The 23,623-nt window shown below is 41.5% G+C and overlaps 1 protein-coding gene across 4 annotated transcripts in view; it reads left to right on the forward strand.

The window, feature by feature from the left end:
• The first annotated feature begins 20,166 nt into the window (after positions 1-20,166).
• FSHR (follicle stimulating hormone receptor) overlaps positions 20,167-23,623 on the forward strand; it is a 78,367-nt gene continuing 74,910 nt past the window's right edge. For 2 of the 4 annotated variants that reach the window (XM_014883248.2, XM_088161033.1), the window contains exon 1: positions 20,167-20,404. In XM_014883248.2, coding sequence (XP_014738734.1) covers positions 20,253-20,404 — 152 coding nt within the window. In that variant the 5' untranslated portion in view covers positions 20,167-20,252. The remainder of the gene's footprint in view (positions 20,405-23,623) is intronic. The other 2 variants (XM_088161030.1, XM_088161032.1) reach the window with 1 other exon arrangement.

Genomic DNA, 23,623 nt, shown 5'->3' on the forward strand with positions numbered 1-23,623 from the left:
AAACATTCATTTAATAGTACAGCTGTAAATATGGCAGCTGAGTGACGGGTGCCTGGCTTTGGCTGTGCATGCACTCCTTGCTTTTCCTGGAATTGCACTGCAGTCATCATCCTCTGAACTAAAGCCCTCTGCATCCTTGGGCTGTGCACGCACTGCTCACTCTTTTCTTCCTGGAATAGTTGCAGCACTGGGGATTACAGATGGCTCTATTTCACATTCTCCTTGCACCTTTCCCTTTCTCACGCCTCACGGCTTTCTTTAACTTAAATCTCTTTCTTTGTGTGTGTGAAGGTTTCTTGGTGGGTGTTTTATTCAGTGGATGTTTTTGGGATATTTTTTTTTTTTTGCCCCTAAACAACAATTTGCTCTTTTTTCTAATCACTTGAGTGGTCCAAGTGGGGTGGTAATGCTTGGAGGTTCCTCTCTGGAGAGAAGGAACTGCTCTCTCAGCAAACTCTCCTGTGGCTGGGATCCTAGGCTGGTAGGGAGTCACCTTGAAAACTACAGGTAAATAAGAAAGTTTAAAATTTTTGCTATTTATTTTTGTGTAAATACATGATAAGTCTCTCCTAGCTTATTTTTTGGAGGGAGATAATAATGCTTATGCAGCATTTCTATCAGATGTCTGGTGTGTCTGTTATTGTTCTTAGCAATGTTTATCTTACTTTCCTTTTTTCTTCCCAACGTGATGGCTAATACACATCTCCCTTCTGGCTTTCATTTCTTTATCTTTTAGCATCTATCACTAGATCTGTATACAGATTTTTCTTTCCCTGCATTTATGTTTGTGCCAGATTCTCTTTGTTAGAAATTCAGCATGGCCAATGATCTGAGTCACTCTATGATAATCACCTTCCCTGCCTTCCTGTGCATCTCCCTGGCCTGCCTTCACCACATTTCACACACCACAAGTTGGCTCATAAAACAAGAGGGCTTCATGCTCGCAAATCTAAGTGGCTCTTTATTTAGCAGCTCACTTCAGAGCTGCTGCAAATGCAGCACAGGCTCCTCCTACAATAAATAGGTGGATGTCATGGTTCTTCCTCAGAGTCTTTCTCCTTTTCTGCACTTCAGGTCTGAACAAGGAGGATATCTCTAGGGCACAGATAGTCATTTAAGCTCTGATTTCCATTAGTGTTTAATACTTTTGCAGGCAGCATTCTTACTCTTTGTAGAAATGGCAGCTCACGGTGCATCCAGACAACAGTGTAAGCCAGACAGGCAGTCATCTGGAGTTGTGTGTGTATCACTTTCCTGTTCTGGGAAAAAATTCCCCCTTTTTTTCCACCTACTAGAAAAACTCCATCTTTTTAACAGGGAAAGGGTTTTAAAATCTGTTTGGTTTTTTGGGTTTCTTTAAGTAAATGGTGAATTACATTGCATGAGCATTTTTTTAATTGTAGTTGTAGAGTTTATGTATATCTTAAAATGAGAAGTTTAGAAGAGGATCAAGAAAAATAGCAGAGTTGTTGACCTTCTGACTATTCTTATGTATATTTTGTGTTCAGTGAAGTTGTTTGTGTTTACCTATTTGCATCTTTTCTTTTATTTCCTGGAGAAATCAACCTTTTTTTCAACCTTTTATGTTAGGTTGTTTTTCTTTTTTCTTTTGACTATTAAAAAAACTTTTGATACTGCTATCACAGAAATGGATGTAGTATAGCAATCAATAAAATTATAAATTTTTGTGCCAAAGGAGCAAAACCTATCAGATCTGGGAACAGGTCTGACAAAGACAGGGGGGTGAGTGTAGCCATACATAGAGAGCTTCCTGGGATTCATCATCTTCAACAATTCAAATCATTATTCCTCATTGTGGATAATCAAGGGTGGGGGGAATTAAGCATGCAGTTTTATTTAACAGAAATGTTTTGAAGATGTATGGAATTCTTTGTGAATAATTCATGTGCTTTAAGATCAGAAGCACTGAAACAAAAAAAAGGTGGGCAATTCTGCTGGGATGTGCCAGTTTAGAAAAAAAGCAGCACTGTTGCCACATGTAAATGCTGCTGAAACAGGATGGCTGTAACATCAGGGAAAAAGTTCTTTCCTAAAAAGTCTGTAGCAATATAGATGATCTCTTATTCAGACAGTAAATTATTCATTTTGTCCTTGATCAATTGCAGTTAACATGTATTTGTGGCTCACAACTGTTTTTCCATAATATAAAAGTGGCTCACAGGGGAAAAGAGCGTCAAGAAAACCCTGCCACAATGAAGCCTTCTCTATCTTATGCCCCTACCAGGCATCTCTGATTAATCAACCCTTTCAATGACTTTGGCACTAACAAGTTATTTAAATTTTCCTTGCCTCTCCAAGTACATTGCTCTGCTTATTTTTCTACAAGATTAGATACAGAATGGAAATTGAAAAGAAATATTGGAATGTGCTTTTGATTTGGGACAGCTGGAGAGCAGCTGGTGTAGTGTGAGCTGTTAGGGACAGGTGACAGCTCTGCCACTGTGTGTGAACCTTCATCTGCTCCCTTCTGTGAGCCTGCACCAGCAGGGTAATATAGGTATTAATTGATATATATATTTATATATATATATATTTAATATCTCTATATCAAGTCCCTGGCTTTGCAGTCCAAACTGAAGTCAATGGGTATTTGCTGTTGCCTAAAAATCATTCCTTCTTATTTGAAGAACTGGGACTTTGTGGCACAAGCAAATTATCCCCTATTTGGTCACTGCAGGGTCTGCTGGGCAGGTGGGCACTGCTGGGGAACCCCTGTCAAGGACAGCCTTGGAGCTTTCTTCCATTTACAACATTCCAGCAACATGTTTTTTCCTTCCCATTACAGGGAATGCATGAAACAAAGCGTTCTCCAGGACTGATATTTCTGTCTGGTTTTCCCAGTTCTTTGAGGACTTCTGTAGATCCACTTTATCTAGCATTTTAAACCTCTTGGGAAACTGGATGCAATGTGTTTGTGTTCAGCATTCAAAAGCTGAAATACTTCCCTAAATGTTTCTATATACAAGCAGAATCCTTCTTTCCATGTATATGCTGGCTATTAGCATATCTCCTCTTCTTCTCAGGGATGAACAACTTTGGACCCTCGGGAGAGGACACCTTTGGCTACACGGACACGGGGTTAGGTAGAAGCACAATGTGTCCAGTTACACTCTAATGTCATGACATTTTCACTGCCTTGGGTACAAAATGATACTTGTCTGGAGAAGCCAGGCAGAACAGACTGCACCAATCTTTTAAAATACTCCTTTTCCACCTCTTTGCTACTTTTTCCAAACATAGACAAATAAAACTATAGTTTGGAGGTAAGGTTCAGTCAAATCACACTGTCTGAACACCGAGCTGTTTTTGGAACTGCCGCAGTGTGCCCTGCACCACTTCTTTTCCATTTTACATGCATGCAGAGAAGGTCAACCGGTGAATTAGCAGACACCTTTGATGGTGCCAAAGACAACAACCTGCTTCAATACATTATCAAATAATAGACTATAAATTATGTAAGCACTGAAATGCCAAGCAGCAAACAGCATTTTCAGTGCTAAATAGAATCACCAAAATCACTAAAAACTGCTAACCCCGATGACTCAATTTTTTTGAAGAGTCTAAACATTAACTCTTTGTCACCATCCTTCCTTTTATTTCTTTCTGTCAAATGTGGTCTTTTTTTGATCACATTCCCTTGTTATGCAATTCTGTGACACTGTTTCAATTCATATTCAGACCAGCTGCACAAGGTGACAGAATTCTAAGGCAGCTTGGGAGGGGCATCATGTAAGGATAAAAATGTTAAGTATGCAAAGCTAGAGAGAAAAATGCCTGAAAATGGAGCTGACAACATGGAGCTCTGATCCTTTGTATGCTGCTTAGCTCAACACTTTCCATAAGTAAGAGATGGAGACGTGGAAAATCCAGAGGCTGTGCATGCATCAGTGTGGTACCTCCTGAGATAGATCCTGCAGCCTCTGGGAGATGAGAATTGCAGCTGGTTAGGGCTGTCAGCATCCATGATAGTGAGAAACCAGAAAAAAAAGAAAATGTAAAAGAACAGATTTTATTAGAGATTCAGTTATGGTTTGGGGTTTGATGGGTTTTTGGTGTTTAGTTTGGTGTTTTGTTTGTTTTTTTTTAAATAGAGAAACATCAAAATAAATAGAATAGACAGAAAAGTATTGAGTACCTTGGTTTCAGGGAACACAACAACCTTGTTCCTAAGAGCTTGATGTATCAAGCTCAAGGGAGTCTTCTAGAAGTTGAAGCATCCTTGGCAAGGGAAGTATTTTATCTGCAAACTTGTTTTCACGGTTTCCCAGAGGCTGTGGACAGATAATGTTCTGCTAATGCAGTTTGTTAGACAGACAAGGGCAAGGAGTACCACACGTGCAAAATGCCATCATCATTTATTGACAAAATGTCTCATAGACTCAAAGGACTAAGTAAAAATCGGGCTAAATCAAACCAAATCCAAAACCCAAGGTAAATACTAATGTTCAAAAAGTTCATAGTTTAGCATGGTGCTTGACTATTAAGCACAGCAAATGTCATCACTGGGTACATAGCAGGACTTGGGCAAGTGCTGAGGTCTGTAGGAAAATGTACTAGTTCACAAACTCTTTCTATGCAGGCTGCAATGAATGCATTATTTTGGAAATCCACTAAAATTCACTGAATCATTATCAAAGGATAAAGAATGTTAAGTTAAAATACATCAGAAGTTCTAAATCAAGGCTTTTGCCACTGAATATTTTACTTGCTAAGGCTTTTTCTTTCAGAGAACTCTGCAATTCCTTAAACCAACTCTTTCTTTTTTATGATCACATATTGCTTTTAGGACCAAAAAAAGAAAAACCTCTTTCTTTGTGTTTTATCTCAATATTTCAGTGAACAGTGAAAGTCTTAAAGCCTCCAAAGCAAAGACAATTTGCAAAATAATTTTTCTACTACTTTGAAAAAAGAAACCATCAAAAGATCATGCCATGTCCTGTGTTTCTGCAAGACTTCCTAGGGTAGGAAACACATATAATTAGGTGTTTCACAGCTGAATTTTGCTCAGATCTCTGTACTTGTGATAATTTGCTAGTAATGCTGCTCAAGACAGGGCTGCAGTTGTTCTACCCCTTAGGTCAGGTGCTCTTGCTTCCTTCTTCTGCAAGCTAACTTGAAGTCAATGATCAGAGAAACATCTTTTCTCCGTTGTTTACTCAATGCAACAAAAGACCAGAGATCTGTTGGCTACAGGTGCCCAGAATTAGATTAGTTTAACAGAGAAGCAAAAAATGAATACTTTGCTGCATCTCTTCAGAACAGGGCAAGCCATTCCTTGCCAGTGGGAGTCCCTAATCCAGGAATATTCTCCAAGTTTAACCATGAGTTGTGATTTTGGAATATATAAAACAATTCAAATTCATAAAATTAGACATCTACTTGGCAAGCAACGATTTCAACTCTTAGTAAAGTACCACTGTCCTTACATGAATCTGGAGGCAGAAGAGATATATGACTCAAGAGCTCACTCCTAGAAAGTGTCTCCCATTTCCAGAACTGTCAGTTCCAATATATTTCACTGTTATAACTTCTATACAAATCAGTGAGAATGTTGAAGATAAAATGTTGGAGATTAACATAAATTAAGTATTTCTATTATCATAGTAGAAGGTCTTCAGCTACTGTAGAAAGGAAGGACTGGCTGCTGTGGAGTCTTAATGCTGGTGACAACATTCAAACCAAGGATTTGTTATTCTGTCTCCAGAATTGCTCATAAAAGGACACCTAAAGCAGGAAAACTTATGCAATACCTTCCCCTAATATTCTCTCAACCTCCAACTTCATACCTCTCTGGTGATTTCCTAAGTCTCTTGTGGCTTGTTCATTTGTAACCCTTAATCATCTCTTTTTTCAGGTAATCATACAACTTTTCCTTGAATCAGTGTCTACTCTTGAACCCACAATAACAAGGAATTACACAGACCTGCTATCTGCTGTGTTCAAAACCATCTCTCTTGGCTTCATTTGATAACCCATAGCTCTTGGAGTGAAAGAGGTAGTAAAAAAGTTGATTCCAATCCTTTAACTCCATGCCAACCCTTAATTTGCAGACTTCTGTCAAATTCTTTCAGATCGGCTCTTTTTTTCAGCCTCTTCATTTTGACCCTAGCTATTTTTTTTTCCTTTTTTAAACACAGTCAGAACTCTTCCTTTTCTCCCTTAGCTATTTGACTTTGGTGAAGAATTTTGTCAAAAACCTTTTGGAAATACAAATAGATCTCCCTTTTCTGCAAGGATCTGCAAGCCAGGATTTCCCTTAGCAGTTTCTCACAGCTCTGGCAGTTTTCCATGCTCTGTAGATGCATCCTTTATTACAGTTTCTGCTAATTTGCCCAGTGTTGCCATGATGACAGGCCTGTGATTCTCAGATCTCCCTGGAATCTTATCTTTAGGATTGATATTGCACGTATTCTTTAGATTGGAGTATATTTTAAGTGGTTGGTCTGCTTGCAAATTGCCATTAATAACTCAACTACTTGATCTGAGTTCTCTTACACCCCCTGGGTGACTGCCATTGATTTTTGCAAAGGTTACTGGTCATGTGGAGCTGAAGTTAACCAGTGTAATTGTATTATCTGCCCTTACTGGCTCTCTGATTCCTCTCAGCACAGAGCAAGCACTGCCAGCAGCTTCCTAAGGGATATCCTTACCACTACCTGGATGTGGTTCAGTGTGGTCATGTGCCCCTCTTCCTGTTCTAATGATGTGTCTGGAACTAATCCTCCTCTACAATCCTCTCCCCATCCTCTTCCTGGGAAGATGCACTTAAAAATAAATGGAAGAAAAGTTGAATACCCGATCTTTCTCTGCTTCAAGTCTGCTTCTGCCCCATGCTGTGTCATAGTCACTTCCCTTTGTAAGTGGCATCTGGCTTCAGCATTAGGGTTAAGCTGAGAAATTAAGTGCAGTTGGGGCTGTGGAATCTATTGTTTCAAGCTTTTTGCAGAATGGAGTGGATTCAGAGTTAAGTATCTGAGAAATGTTTGATTTTTCTGTAATGAATCTGGAGCTCTAACCTCATCACGGGATCCCAAAACTAAGTAGGATCAAAAGTATTTACTCTTCTGCCTTGACCTGCTGACAGAAATGTGCCACATGACACTGACAGGTCAGTTGAAGACAAAGAAGGAAAGAGATTAAATAGGAGCTATTTACAGATGCTTAACTTTGGTGCTGTCACCTTCATACATGGCAGAAACGTCACCTTCTCCTACACACATTGGAGAATGCTCCCTACAACAGCTGTGGTCTGTCAGTGACGAAAGCCAGAGTTTGTGGTAGGATGTGAAAGTGTGAATACTGGCCATGATCAGCCTTGGGAGCTTTTTCCTCCTGCTGCTGCTGGCAAGTTTTCTTCCCAGAAAGTTGGATGACTTTCTGGCATTCTGTCACCAATGTAGCTTTTAGATTTGGACAAATATCCATCCCATCTGAAGGGCATATTTGGTCTGGGTTTCTGTTTCCCCAAAAGCTTTATAGACCTTTGTAGTGGCTTGACTTGTGCACCTTGATTGTGTACCTTGATGTGTGTACCTTGACTGTTACTCATTTTTTCTTTATGCATAAGTGTCTATAGTGTTAATGCCAGGATGGCAAGGTTGCTTAACAACACGCAGAGGCTAAATATTTTATTTTCTTTTTTTTTTTTTTCTCCAAAGAGAGTTTTTGTAAGTCATTTTATTCCTCTTTCAAAATTCAATCCTCTTCCAACAGTTCAGTGTCACTACTAGCATTTGGTAAAATCACTCCTATAATGAATTTGAATTGAGATGTATGAGGGTGACCAGTGGCTTAATGGCACAACTGTAACTACTCCTTGAATCAGCTCCTGGGTAATAAGCAAGGTAAGAATAGCTCCTCATCTTGTGTGCTGCACTACCTGAGGTTCCTGCAGGCAATCATTATTACCTGCTACTTCATACTCTGTTTGGCCAGATAATGTCTTGCAATTAGGCCTTAAGAGCAAGCGATGGAAAGCTCTCCATAAAAGCTGATTATATTTGGGCCCAGCAGCACATCCCTACCACCATTCTCTGAGATTTATGACCTTTTTGATGTCTCTCTGCTGCTGCTCTGATACAGAGGCAAGCTGTTTATCCAGGCTGCTGCAGTCCAAACCTTCAGCAGTGGTGCTCTGGCATAGCTGCACTGAAGTCAAGGACAGTATGGCCTGGCTCCTTCTCACTTACATCCCTTCATATTCTGTAATGTGAGCTGTATCCTGTTGGCACTTTTTCATTTCTTTTATTGTCACACTCATTTTCAGCGGGTACAAATACCATGTCATTTACTCAATGGATCCACTGTTGGAATCAGGCTTGCTTCATGGTTTTTATATGATGATGCTGAAGTGGTTTTGGGGGCTGTGGGAGATAGCACAATCATAGAAAACCTTGAAAGTTAGGTGGATGTCAATAGAGTTTGAAATTAATCTTCCCTGACATTTATGTTTACGCTGCCATGCATGGAAAGGATGGACAGTTAAAGTGGACCCAAGAGTAGCCTCATCCTGAGGGCACAGAAACTCCTTTGCTCCTGCACAGCAGCAAACAAGCACAACTGGCTCCCCAAGGATGGGCAGCACTGCAAGCCCAGGCTTAATAGGTAATTCAGCTGGGAATTTGTAAGGGAATTTTCAGCCTTCTTACACTCCAAAGACAGCATGCATATGTGGCCAAGATACCTTCTTTCCCCTTCCCAGAGCTGCTGTGGTTGTGTGTACAACAATATTCTCTGGCTTTGCATTTGGGCAAACAACTTTGATGTCTCCAAGGGTGACAATGCAGTCTCCAAGGGCACACCAACATTACTCTGTGAGCAAAGGCCACATCACTTTACCCACAGGCCAGGCCAGTCAGGAGTTATATCAGGAGAAACACTGGTTAGCACTGAGCATGAGCTAATGAGCCCGAATGAGATTTCTGTTCAGCTTGGAGCACATGCAGAACAGGCTTGTAAAATACAATCATATCACTTTCTAAGAGACACTACAGAAACTTCACCTGAGACCTTTGGGGTCTCCAAGGACTTTGAACTTTATCTGGGCGAGCAAAAATTAGTCAAGGTCTGGTCTTCATTGCTTCATTTGATAGGGTTTAAAAGTTTGTGTTTCACCTGTGTGGTCCATCTTAAAATCACCAAAGGAATGTGACCATGACAGGTAAAACAGCCCTGCAGTTTGGTTTGGGTTGTTATGCCTAAACTGTGGTCAGCTTAGTCCCAAAAGTATTTATTTTTTTCATCTCATACAACAGGATGTGTCAATTGTTGATAAATTAGATCATGATAAACTATGTCATATGAGTGAAAGGGTAAGGAAAATTGTAGTAGATATAAGAAAAAATAAATACATTGAGCTAAGAAAATTGAAATATGTGGTGGAGTATATACTTTCTGCTTTTAGCTTACAGCAGTCAACAGATTTAAATGTCTTTTCCATATCTAAAACTTTTATTCTCTAACCCATCAGTGAACTATATCCCAGCATTGTCACAAGGGTGGTTAGCAGCCACAGGAGCCCTTCTGAGTGAAAGACATGCAATCTGTCAGGGTGGGCAGGCTAACACAGATCTGTTAGCACTTGCTGTTCCTACACAGGTCAGAGTCTTCGGAACACTGGCCAGATTTCAATTTGAGTTGCTATACATCTGTTAGGACTGTGGCTTGTAAAGTTTGTTTGAATCCTTTGAAGAGCAAGTAAATTTTATGGAAATGTCGGGTAGGATGGGGTTTCAGAGAAAAGGGAAATAAGAGATCTTGGCTGGGATGTGAGGAGGAACCACAGTGCACCTCTATTCCTCTCTAGCTTCCCATGGTGGATGCCAGTGAATCCCTGCAGGCAGCAGGGATGCTTCTGCATTGCCAGGTCACAGCTGGATGTACAGAGAAGCACAGTGCAGATACCAAAAGGTGGGCCAGGGGGAGATCAGAAGTCCCGTGTGTGTGCTTGCAGCTCAGCATCCCAAAGCACAGCTTCCCAGCTTGGGCACATCTCTGGGGGGTTATATTTGTGCACAAAGCTGCACCTCTCTGAGGTCTCTGGCTGCACCCCAGGGGATATACCCACCATCAGGCAGTAGATGTGTCATTAGTTTCCCTGACATCATCTCTAAAATGATGCTGGAGGTCTTTCTTTGATACAGAAGTGGGGACAAAAATGGGCGTTAGAGCTGCAGAGCCCTTTGATAGCATGGTAATGAGGGCAGTAAAACACCTCAGAGAGATGGACAGGCTTCTTTTTCATCATCTGCAGAATCTCATTAGCCTACCTGCCATTCCATTCTGTGCCTTAAGAGCAATGTCAGGACCTTATTCTTCTCCTCTTGCAGAGAGCTGTGCCTGACCTGCTCCCTCTGCATTGAGAGCAGTTGCAGGCAGATCAAGGATCAGAGGCTCCTCTTTGTCACCTTCCATGCAAAAACCTGCTTCCTGACAGAAAAATGTCAAAGGGCAACTATTCCAAGGATGAATATATCACTGGACAGTCTTACAGCATTAATTTGAGCTTTTCTGAAGCAACTTGGAGCTGTTCTTTTTCATTTTTTCCAGGGCTGTAGTTGCTTAAAAACTTAGACATGCCCAGCTCTCCTTTCAATGCTCATTTGCTTGCTTTTAAGTGCATGTGTCATTTTGCATTATTTTATATGCTAAGGGGCAGATCCTGAACTTTTTAGCTATATTTGGCAGAACCTTGTTCCATAAATAATCCTGTTAACTCCAGTGGATCTTTTTGTGGAAAACAGTACTGTTCAGCAGCAACTGAAGAGTCCCAGTAGGAAGCTCAGGGAGGAGTGGAAGAAGAAAATGGCTTCGAGAGATCAGAACAATATTTAGGTTTTAATGTCATTCCACATCAACCCCTGAATGAAGTAAAGTAATTTTCTTTTTTTCTATAAAATCTCCAGAAAACGTAGGAAAAACCTTGGATGACCATCAAGGATGCTTTAAAACAAATGTGCAATATTCATTCTCACTGTGTAGTGCTAAAAGAAGACTCAGTGACTCTTTGGCTCCTAATTGTCCCCTCAGGCAGCTTATTTAGCCTACCTGCCATGAAGGTAAAAGTATACAAAACACTGTAACTCCTGTAACTCCTGCAAGGTAATTGAGCCACTTTTTAAACCTCCTTCTATCAATATTAATAACCTACTCTAATTGCACAATGCTTCTTTTTTTCTTTCCTCCTTCTTCTTCAATCTGCTATAGGAATTAGTTAGTCATCTGCATCTTCTTTAGAGGCCTTAACAAATGAACAAATGTTAATTTTTCACTCCTGCGTCTTTATTTTTTTTTTGTTAATTAAGTGTCAGAATGAAATTAATTTCCTGGAAGAATATTTAGTGTCTTTCATGTATCAATCACAGCTGAGTTCTTCCTTTCCTCATGCATAGATTGTTTCTCTTAGGCTGTATGAGGTCAAAAAAAACCAACCAGAAGATAGGTATATTGTACAGATATTTCCATTTCAGACCTCTTTAATGTATCTTAATGCCCGAAATGCTCACCCAAACTGCGTTAATTTAAGGAAATTTGGTTTCCAAATGGCTAGACAACAGGTTGTTAGCACTGTCTATGGGCCAGTTTTAAGTAGGAGAGAAATTAAGCAAATTTTCTCTTTACAGATGTCTCCATACTTCAATCTTTGAAATTTCTCATGCATGCTCTGCCAGGGAGCTCTTTCTTTAACATGAGACGATAATTATGGCATGTGGTGGAGGCATCATTAAAGTTTCTTTAATTCATTTTATGTCATAATAAATTGCACTTGAAAGAATTAACAACCTCTTGAATTCTAATGAGTAAGAACTTCAGGTTTGTCACTAAACTGTCCTGAATGGCAGGTTTGTGAACTTTGACATGATGGACAGAAAGCATTGCCAGCCTATTTTGTTCATGCTGACGAACATTTTACCTTTCTTTAGGGATTAAAGACTAATAGCTGAGTAGTATAGTGTAACCATGCTCATTAGCAAGTGGCAGTGTAGGTTTAATGAAAAGCATGAATAGTCAGCCTCTATTTTAAACATCCTAGGGAGATTTTTTTTCTCCCTGAGCCATAAGTAGAATCACAAAAGAATTCAGGTGAAAGAAGGACCTAGAGAGGTCCCACGTGTTGCTCAATGTGAGGTCAAACTGGGTTGTTCAGGGATTTATTCAGTCTGGTCTTTTAAGCTTCTATGGAAGGAAAGAGTGCAGCCTCTCTAGCAGACTGTGATGCTGTTTCACTGTCCTCAAGGTGAAAAATTATCTCCTTGCAGCCACTCTGAATGCCACTTACTTCAACCCAAGTCTGTTACTTTTTGCTCTTCCACCCTTCACCTCTGCAATGAGCCTACATCCACGTGTTGATCACCGTCCTGTAGGCACTGGAGACTGCTTTTATGTGTTCACAGGCCATCCCTTCATAGGCACTGGGGGCTACTTTTAGGTGTCCACAGGCCATTCCTTCCCTAGGCTGAACAAACCCTATTCTCACAGCCTCAGCTCACAGAGCAAACACTCCTGCCCTGACCATCTTGGTTCTTCCCTGCCCTCCCTCAGTTAAATGACACCTGCCTTCTACTGGGCATCCCAGAAGGGGTGCAGTGCTGTCCATGTGGTCCAAAAGTCCTGAGTAAAGGGAAATGATCACATCTCTCAATTTACCAGCAGATCTGCTCCCTGAACAGGCAGTGCCCAGCCTGCATCACTGCAGGGAGTTTGTCCTCCACAGGTTTGGGGCTTTGTGTTTGTCCCTGCTGGATCCCATGGGTTCCCCTGGTGCTGACAGCAGTGCGTGGTTATTGATGTCCGTGGGCAGGGCTCCTTGACTCCACAGTCACGCAAGGTTTTTCCTGCCTCACATCTCTGACCTTCAGGTAGCTTTTGCGGGCTGGGAAAGGCGTCAGAGGAGAATATATGATGCAAAGTGTGATCCTAGGCAGGCTTTGGTGTCTCCTGTGCATTATTTTGGTCTAGTCAAACCCACTCATGGACAGTGCAAAGAAAAAGTACTTCTATAACTGTGCTTCTACAGACATGTGATAGAAACCTAGCAGATGGGCTGCGTCTTTTATTATCGACTGGGGATGAACAGACCTGAACCCGAGGAGCAGCACTAGCTGGAGTGACAAAGATTATTCTCTAACTTCACTCTTGTCTCTTGCATATGTCTCCTGTGGTCTGAAAATACATGAGGTGCTTATATCCTCAGATTGCCTCAGAAAAATCACACAGATAAAGAGCTGAGTGGGAGCTTGTTAGCCACTAAAGCCGTACAAGTATTGGGACAGAGTGAAATAAAGTCACAATTCCCCTGTTCCTTCAGTCCATAGCACAAGCTCACTGCTGAGAAGGGTCAGCAGAAACATTAGAAGTGTCTGAGACACTTCCATGCTGGGCAATGTCCTTCCTGAGCTAAATAGATAGGTAGGACTGTTCACACAAGATCCTAATTTGCCTCCAAGGAGGAGGGAAGTAAGAGCCACAGTGCAGCTGCTTACTGCTGCATTGGATGTGCTCCATGTGATGTGCAGCTCTGGTTTCTGCAGGAATGTAGTTTAATAAGGGAGCAACTCATCACAGTCAGGTTGGGAAGCCAAGAGTCAGACAGTCACAGGAAATCGTGCATAATTTCATGCAATCTGTAATCCTTTCCCTTACTCGTGTGTGTTCTATTCCCGAGTCAGTGCACTCCCTCTGGTGGCTGATTTACCGTCTCAGCCTCGCTCCGTTTTGGAGTCGAGGTTTCACACGAGCAGATGGCTAAAGGAACTGAGAGAGCAGTAACACTGCCTTTATTAGGCTATTTTATCATTTTATGTTCTCGACACCGAGGGCACAGATACAGTCTGTACATTCAAATGTATTTAAAAATAATCCCCATTCACAGAAAAAGGTGAAGCTAAAAATAGTCTGCTCAGAACGGCTGTTTCTGGAAAGCACCTAAAACATTACATTTTTATCAGGTCAATGACCTGTTTGCCGCAATGATCTGCTGTTTTAAGACCCATGTTGGTCATTCACAAAAGGTAAATCAGTGATGTGCCAAAGTCCTTTTTAGTGATTTCCTCTAATTTCCTTTTAGGATGTGCTCCAGCTCACATTGCCGGCTTTTCTGGATAGAAAACACCTTTTTCTTCTCATAACATGGCAGTCAGGACAAAAGAATCCATCGCTGCTTGTAAAGCCACAGGGAGAAACTATGTGCTGGAAATCATCAAAAGAGAAAGAAATACCCACTCTGAAAGGATAAACCTCTTTTGGATGTGTTTTTTGTCATCTGTTCATGCAGGTGATTGATTTGCCTACACATTTTTAGACAATGCTTATTGTTAAGCAAAGCCGCTGATAAAGAGGCATTCAGTAATTAAACACTGTTCTGAGGCTGGGAAACATCAGTAGAAACAGTATTTACTTAATTAGCTGTCATGCTGTGTTTCAGAGGAGAGAAACACAAGCAGATGCTGCTGTGAACTTGCTTGCCTGTAGGCTGGTGCACTCCAGCACCTGGTGACCTTCCTGCCTTAAGAAAAAGAGCTGTTCCCACACATTCAACAGTCACATTTAGGTACTGACCTGGCCACATCTACATTGTGGTGAAAGGGCTCAGCAGTGCCTTTGAAGCAAGTTTGTTGAAGGCAAGAGAGAGAGAGAGAGAGAGTTGGGATGGCTCATTTTATTTCCCACTGTAACCTCATCAATCCAGGTGACAGCATGGCCCAGGACAGGCACTGCTGCTTGGTCAGAGGATGGAGTCTGCAGATCCCCTGGGTTCCTCTGGCTCAGTGCTTGCAAAATTCAACCAGAGCTAATTTTAGAGGCCAGTGCTGACTTTAGAGGCCAGTCTTATCAAGCAGACTCCCTTACTACCATCTTAAAAAAGATCCCCTGTTGACTATATAACCTTGAATTAACTGTTTGTCCCAGACACCATCTAATTTCGTAATCTGTAACATCATCATTGACTATCTGTCATAATTCACTTAATTGCATCTCTGTTGCTACAGTGCTTCAATTTGGGAAAATTTCTGTTTTCTTACTCACGAAAACAGTTTACACTCTCAAGACCAATTTGCCAGCTGGAGCATAGTTCTTCTGCAAATGGATGCGAAGATAAGGCTCTCATAAATATCTGAAAGCACCATCATCTCTGCATTTACACATTCAACAGCATGAATCTCAATGACAGTGCATCCTTGCTCCTAGCACATGATGCTCTGATGGTGGTCCCCCGTAACAGGTCCTGTGGGTTTTCAGGCATGGTCGTAGCTTCAGTCTGGCACTCAGGAATGACTTGGGCGTGCAAGTTCCAGGAAAGCTACCAGTAAGTTTTTTTGCCCCTCTTTTACAAGAATTTTCTTCCCAAGAGGAGATAACTCTGCTCCTGAACTGGAAGTGAGAGGATCACCAGCTGATTAATCCATGCAGGGGACTGTGCTGATGTGGCTGTGTGCCATTTGACAGTCATGTGCCGAAATAGGACAGAGTTTCTCAGTTCAAAACATTAATAGACACCAGAATCTATTCTTTAAGAGCTTGGATCCTATGTTTAAAACAACTCAAACATCCTTCTGAATCTTCGTGTCTCCTCAGGGAGTTCATTGTGGTCCTGATTTAAAGCTTGTTCCAATATGAATGAAATGTCAGTTCTGTTTAGCATACTAGCCTGATTTTATTGAATGTAATGATCCTTGCATATTTCCATCAAAGTCTTATCTCCACGGTATTGCAAGAGAAACTTGTAATCTGGATAAGGGTTTATATTATTTAATAATTGTCATCTCATTCTTAACTGATGAAAGTGAAAGTGGAGCAGTGTGTACTCTACTGATAAAATGGCCTCACCAGACAAAAACGGAAAAGAGACAACTTCCTTCAAATTTTTGTTCATTATGTTCATGATTTGCTACCAAGCCTGACCTGGTGTTTTAAAACATCTCTGTCTTACTAGTTGTATTAAAATAAAACATACTTATTATAATTCTGGTTTCCACTAATAATTAGAAAAATGCCTTGTAATCCTTGTGATATTTTTTATCTCCTGACTTTTACGTATAGAAGAATTATTGCTATCACCTGAAACAACTTTTGTGGTTTGATATATGAAACCCAAAGTTAATCAAATTGTGATGTATTCATATCAGTGAAAATTGTTTTGACATTCTGAGAATGTTACTACTTTTTCAACTATGTCATAAATATTACTATCCATTTCATCAGTATAACATGACCATTTATACTGATGTATTTTGGTATGAAGAGATACAGCTTAAATTCCTCTGTATCCAAATACTGTGCCCTTTATATTCCTCAAACAGTACATTTTGAATTTTGAGATTTTTTCAGCCTGCTTTTAGTCTATGACTACAGGAGTTAAAGGCTTTGTATTGAAAAGACAAAACCCCAAAAATTATTTGTCTTCCTGGCATTTGTTTAAATCCTGAAGTGTGTCGTTATTCCAACTTTAAGTGGGCTACAGTAAAAGTTTAAATAAATAGGAATTTGTTTGATCATAGGGTGCAGTTCTGCAGTTTTCATCCCATTGAGGATGAAGGTGGCTGAAGGTTTTACTCATTTCAGAGGACCTTGTAGGTTTAAGATCTTTCAAAGGAAAGGGAAGAGAGAGATAAGGAAAAAGTCACTAAGGTTGTAGAAACTCTTTTTCTGGCAGTCACTGTCATTCTCATGAAACTTATAAAAATGGACTCTGTTTAACACATAAAACTGAAAAGAATACTCTTACAACTCATTATAAGCCTACCATTGCTAGAAAAAAGATTGTCGTGATTTTTCCTTACTTCTTTTTCCTATGTGAATATAAATTCTCATCTTGAGTAGGCTTAAATGACTGGGGGGAAAATAACAAATATTTGGTACAATTGAGACAACTCTTAAATTAAGAGTTATTGAAATTATTAAAAAAAATATTAGTTTCCTTAAGGAACATCTATATTATGAGGCTTGTTTTAAAAGTGAGAATGCTGGAAACTGTCCCTGTCCCCGTGAACCAAAAAATGAGTCAAAGAAGCAAATGTCCAGCCTAGATGGGCAATGAGGTTTTGAAGGAACTTAGGAACAAAAAGAGGATGTATCATCTTTGGTAGGAGGGTAAGGTGTCTCAGGAAGAGGGCTGCTAGGGCATGTAGGAAAAAATTAGGGAGGGCAAAGCTCAGTATGAACTTAAAATGGCAATTTCTGTAAAGGATGATTTAAAAATGTTTATACAAATATATTAATGATTAAAGGAAGGATAAGACCAACCTTTGTTCTCTACTGGATGAGGAAGGGAACTTGGTAACTGCGGATGAGGAGAAGCCAGAGGTGCTTAACACCTTCTTTGCCTCAGTCTTTAGTGGGAAGACGGCTTGTCCTCAGGATAACTGTCCTCCTGGATTGGCAGATGGTGCCAGGGAGCAGAATGGTGCCCTTGTTGTCGAAGTGGAGGCAGTCAGAGAACTGCTGAGATGTTTGGAAGTTCATAAATCTATGGGACCAGATGGGATCCATCCCAGGGTGATGAGGAAGCTGGCAGATGAGTTTGTGAAGCTCCTCTTCATCATTTACCAGCAGTCCTGGCTCACTGGTGAGGTTCCAGATGACTGGAAGCTGGCCAACATGATAGCCTTTATAAAAAGGGTGGGAAGGAGAATCCTAGTAATTATAGGTCGGTTAGCCTGACCTCAGTACCAGGTAAGGTTATGGAACAGTTTATGCTAAGTGCCATCATGCAGAATTTACAAGATGGCCAGGGTATCAGACCCAGCCAGCAGGGATTTGGAGGGTAGGTCCTGTTTGACCAACCTGATCTCCTTTTATGACCAGGTGACCCACCTGGGTGGGTGTGGGAAGGGCCGTGGATGTTGTCTATTTGGACTTCAGCAATGCCTTTGACACTGTCTCCCACAGCACACTCCTGGAAAAGCTGGCAGCCCACGGCTTGGACAGGAGCAGTCTGTGCTGGGTTAAGAACTGGATGGATGGCTGGGCCCAAAGAGTGGTGGTGAATGGTGCTGCATCCAGTGGGGATCAGTCACCAGTGGTGTCCCTCAGGGATCTGTGCTGGGGCCAGTCTTGTTCAATATTTTTATTAGTGACATGGATGAGGGCATTTAGCCTTTCATTAGTAAATTTGCAGATGACACTAAGCTGGGAGTGTGTGTCGATCTGTTGGAGGGTAGGAGGGCTCTGCAGAGAGACCTGGAATGGTTGGTTGGATGGATGGGCAGAGTCCAATAAGATGATGTTTAATAAGTCCAGGTTCTGAGTCCTGCATTTTGGCCACAATAACCCCCTGCAGTGTTATAGGCTGGGGACAGTGTGGCTGGACAGTGCCCAGGCAGAAAGGGACCTGGGGGTACTGGCTGACAGCCAACTGAACATGAGCCTTGCTGGTGGCCAGGAATGGCATCCTGGCCTGGATCAGGAATAGTGTGGCCAGCAGGAGCAGGGAGGTCATTCTTTCCCTGTACCCAGCACTGTGAGGTCACACCTTGAGTGCTGTGTCCAGTTCTGGCCCCTCAGTTTAGGAAGGACCTTGAGACGCTCTGAGGAGGCACGAGGCTGGTGAGGGGCTTGGAACACAAACCCTGTGAGGAATGGCTGAGGGAGCTGGGCTTGTTCAGCCTGGAGAAAAGGAGACTCAGGAGTGACCTCATCACTCTCTACAACTCCCTGAAAGGTGGCTGTAGCCAGGTGGGGTTGGTCTCTTTCTCCAGGCAGCAACTGACAGAACCAGAGGACACAGCCTCAAGCTTCACTAAGGGAGATAGAGGTTGGATATTAGGAAGAAGTTTTTCACAGAAAGAGTAATAAAGTATTGGAATGTTTTGCCTGGGGAGGTGGTGGAGTCACCATCTCTGGATGTATTTAAAAAAAGACTGGATGTGGCACTTGGTGCCATGGTCTAGTTGAGATGTTAGGGCATGGGTTGGACTTAATGATCTTGGAGGTCTCTACCAACCTAGTCATTCTGTGTGATTCTGTGATTTGTTAATGCTTTTTGATTATGAAAGAAAAAGAAACAAACCCACACAATTTAAAAATCCATTACAAACAAGCTAACAGCAGCTTTTAACAAGATTAAGAAATCCTTCCAAGCAATAGGAAGGATTAAATGTGAGTCAAGTTCAGCAGAATCACCCATGGCTCCCTCACTTATTTAAAATGCACATGATTTATGAGCTCTGTGTGTCTGAAACAGCTATTTACAGTTTAAAAGAAAAACAAATTAACAAAACACTAAAAAAACCCGAAAAAACAACCATAACCACTTCCATGTCAAAATGCTCATTTCAGGTGTCTTGTAGACAAGTGCAGCTTGACTCAGTGACAGCAAAGAGTTCACAGGGCCCCTTCCTTAAGGATTAATATTTGTAGTAAGATGTTTTAGATCCATCAAAAAAGTAAATACAATAAATAGGGACTCAAAGACAAGATTCAACATCTTTGTCTTCTGATTATATTCTTGAAGCGGTTTTCCTCCTATTGTGTCACAAATAATCATTTGGCAATATTTCTGGGATTTCTGTTCCAGATGATGAAATTAGTTTACCAGTCCACAGGGACAATTTGGATTGTGGAGTTTTCTTCTGTTTGGGTTCCAGTAAAGGTGCCAAAGAAAAAAAGGAGATGAATCAGCAACTGCATGAAAAATAACCATAGTTTGTGGGGGGAAAAAAAAAAAGTGTTATTTAGCTCTGGCTCCAGGTCTAAAGAGCTTTTACCCTATGAAGTAGACTATATAAAATAATAACATCTTCCTTTTGCCTAGAAGCAATACAAAAGCAGGGGCCTTTGGATCCATGAATGGGAGCATAAATAGTGCCATAAATAGAGTGTTTCTCCTTCAGGGACAAAAAGGGTCTGGGCTGTAGAAAGTAAAAATGCTTTGTTGTCCTTTGGTCTCACCAAGCAAGACATGAAAAATAGTGTAGCTGAGAAGGAAGAACCTTTTCTCAGCATATTAAAAGAGCCCTGGTTAGTACAGCTGGGCCCCCTGATTTCAACACCACTTGAAATACAAAATGCTTGTGTCATTAAAAATCAGCCTTGCTCCTCTCTATCCCCACTCCAACGCCATAAGGAATTTGGGGTCATGGAGTCTTAATGACTTTGCTGGGAAGCCATCCCCTAAGAGCCACATGGTTTGTCCCAGCTTTTTGGGCGGATCTTCCACCCAGGGAGCTGGCCTGGGAGGTCTCCGCGTTCTTCCCTCTCAGATAAAGGAGCCGGGCACAGATGTGGAGGCAGAGATGTCTGCAGCCCTTGCCTGCGTGCTGCTGCTCCTGGCAGGCTGCCTGGGCTGCCAGCAGCGCGCCTGCCGCTGCCTGGGCAGGGTCTTCATCTGCCAGGAGAGCCAGGTGGTCCAGGTTCCCCGGGACATCCCTGCCAACACCACCGAGCTGTAAGTAGGGAAAGGGAGCGGTTGGGAGCAGCAGCCTTGTGGCTTGGCAAGCCAAAGGCCAGGTTTGCAGGGAGTCACCTGGGACGCTCCGTGCCAGCTGTTGGCAGAGCACAGCCCTCCCTTCCTCTGATGCTCCCTTAATTACACCTTGAGACGCCTTTCCATTTCTCTGGTCGTGCTCATTGAAAGATCCCTGTTAAGAAAGGATCTTGCACGTTATAAGGCAGAGTGCAGGCTAAATTTGAAGCAAGCATCCTTGGTGCTCTGACAGTAATTTGAAGCGTAAAGCCTAAGCTTTCCTTACAGCTTTGTTTTAGCATTGTCGGAACGTGCAGAGCAACTTGTCTGCCCCAAACAACTTGATGATGAGTGTTTGTTTGTACTGCAGGAGCTTTCCAAAGGTTTGTGCTTGTTTGTGAAGAAGCAACTTAATGTTTTCCCTTTGAAATCTCAAAGGCATTGCAGAAAGGACTCTGATAAACATTCAGAGAGGGATCCTCCTCCAGCAGAGGAGCAGTGTGGCTGTGGTTGGAGGGAGTGAACAACGTGAAGATAGAGGAGGGGTTTTGTCTATCTTAAAGTTTCTTACTGTTTTTCATAAAAGTAATGTGAGCAATAGTGTGTGGCAGCTGTTTTCTGTGTCAGTAGCACAGGCAAGCAAAGGAGTTTGCGCAATGGCAAGTATGTAACTGTAAGTGATTGTTTTCCTTTTAATAGTTTTAAGGCAAGTTATATCACCCTTTGCCAACACCCCCACAGACATCTGGGATTGTTACAACCTAAAGCAAAACCAAAAGGAGTAATCCTGGGTAAAGCCTTTGATTAATAAGTGGAGTGGCAAGTTTGAAGTGAGAATACAATGAAGAATGATGTGTCACTAGGTAGAAAAATATACCCCATGCCAGTTTTACACACCGCAGTATAGCCATGGTTATTGTGCCACAGTTTTCCTAGGGCAGAAGTTTTGTTTTGTTCAGAAGGAGGAGTTGTTATGCTCACCGACTAAGCAGACTGCAGTGAAAACTTGAGAGAAATGTCTGAATTAACCACAAAAGGTCAGTAAAAGTTTAAATCATTCTCACAACTAGAGGAAAAACTAATCCATCTGTGATTTAGGTCATCTAAATCCTGAGTGAACTGTGCTCCAGGCATATACGGCTAATTTTGTTTAATTTTGCTTTGATTGTTTCTTTAGATTACACAGTTAAGGTCTGCCTTCTAGGGATTAAGCAAAAGCATTTTTAAATTATTTCTGCAAAGAAGTAGAGTATCGCTGAAAAGCACCTGTTAGTAAAATGGGATTTGTTCTCTCCTTGTTAACTTCTCAAGAGTTTGTTGAGCATCCTAATCTGTGGGTTCTTAGCACGAGTGAATGTTATTCTCTAAAACAGGCAGTATGTAACATTAGTGTGACTGAAAACAACAAACAAGTCCTTTCTTCTGCCAGTGCTGTGTAAATACTGGAGTTAGAATCTCTCAACTTCACTCTCTTCTCACTTTTTCAAAATAAACCAACTTTTGGTTTCTCAGTAGGTAATTCAGGTCCCATTCCATCAGCATAGCCCTGGGAATGATTTCAGCATGCCTCAAAAATTTGGAAACTGCCTAGAGCAGCTTTGAATATACCAAACCTTGGCATTAGCAAAGCTAGATACATTAGCTGAAGAGCTATCAAGTGACAAATAAATCTTAGATTTTTCCTTCAGGATCAAAGAGGAACTTTAGAAAAGTGCTTTCCTCTGCATCTCTCCACTGAGTGCCCAGTGGGGTGATTCAGGTGACTAAAATAGGTTTTACTGCTCCAGATGACACTGCAGGTTCACTCCTGGTAGCAGAAAAATCTTGCTTTATGTTTTCTCAAAACGTCTCAATGAGTGAAAAGGGTTATTAAATCAGTGCACCAACTTAAGCACAGAAGACCATGGTGTCTATACAGGACACAAGCAGAGACTTCTTGCTACATACAGCTCCTGCAAGGTACTTTTTTCACTTAAGGGCTCATTCTGGGAGTCTGGATGCAGTTTGTTTTTATTTAATATAAAGGAGAGCGTTTCTTCAGTACACTTACAGCTCTTCACCTTCCCTTACATGATCTTGATTGCTTACCTAAGTTATCTTAGAGTCCTTCCCAAGTGCCTTTAAAATGTTGAATAGCCTACTGGTGGATGCTTTAACGTGAGAACAGGAGCCTGCTCAGCTTCAAGCTGTGTTTCTATTTCACTACAGCTGTGTCTGAAGTTGGGATACTGGTATGTGGCAGCCAGCTCTGACACTTGGCAGGAAAACCCATGATAAAGGTAAAAATTGGGCCCTCACTAGCAATTATCTCTTTGCCGTTGCAGATTTTTTTTAATTGCTGTTGTTTTTTAGTGTTTGAAGGTGGGTCCTGAACTCATGCTGCCATGAGGGTTTTCTTTGTGATTGGCTTCCCAACAGAGAGAGCTTAGGCTCCAAAGGAAACGTGAGCTCTGCAGTTTGGTGCATGAGACAGGGGTTTGATCCTGGCTGGATTGGCATCTGCTTTAGCAAGGGTGTTGCAAAGGGATAGCCTCTTACCGTGAGTGATTTCATTTTGTACTTAACCTTGTGGAAACAGAGCAGGGATCAGAATCCACAGGCTTTCATCACTCTAATTTCTGCCACATCTACTTTTTCACTTACAGGCCAAAACCTCATGAGAGGATAATTACAGCTTGGTTTGTACCTTGCTTTTTGCAAATTTCCAAGCAGTCTGCAGCTGACACATTCTGAGTGTTTACAGAGGAAGCTGTAGTTATTAGCTGTTTTGCTTTATAATCTTTGCCTGGTATTTTTTTATAGATACCAAAATGCCTGAGAGATGGCTCTGACTTAAAACTTTGGAGTCAATCCACTAGAAACCAGAGGCTCACCTTTGTCAAGTATTACCAATTAATTGCCTTGGGGGAAGAGGGGAGGGAGTAGACTCAGTAACAACTGCACAGTTTTCTCCTTGAAGATCTATTCTAGCCTTAACATCCAGTGTTGAGTTTTGTAATCCATCATCAGTATTCAGCAAGATTTCATTTATTTGAGGTCTTGGAAGTATTTGAATAGCACCAAGTAACAGGATAAGAGGAAATGGCCTCAAGTTGTGCCAGGGGCAGTTTAGGTTGAATATTAAGAAAAATTTCTTCTCTGGAAGAGTCTTCAGGTATTGGAATAGGCTGCCCAGGGAAGTGGTGGAATCACCATCCTTTC

Source organism: Sturnus vulgaris, chromosome 3, assembly GCF_052056855.1.
Source record: "Sturnus vulgaris isolate bStuVul1 chromosome 3, bStuVul1.hap1, whole genome shotgun sequence".
Taxonomy (NCBI): domain Eukaryota; kingdom Metazoa; phylum Chordata; class Aves; order Passeriformes; family Sturnidae; genus Sturnus; species Sturnus vulgaris.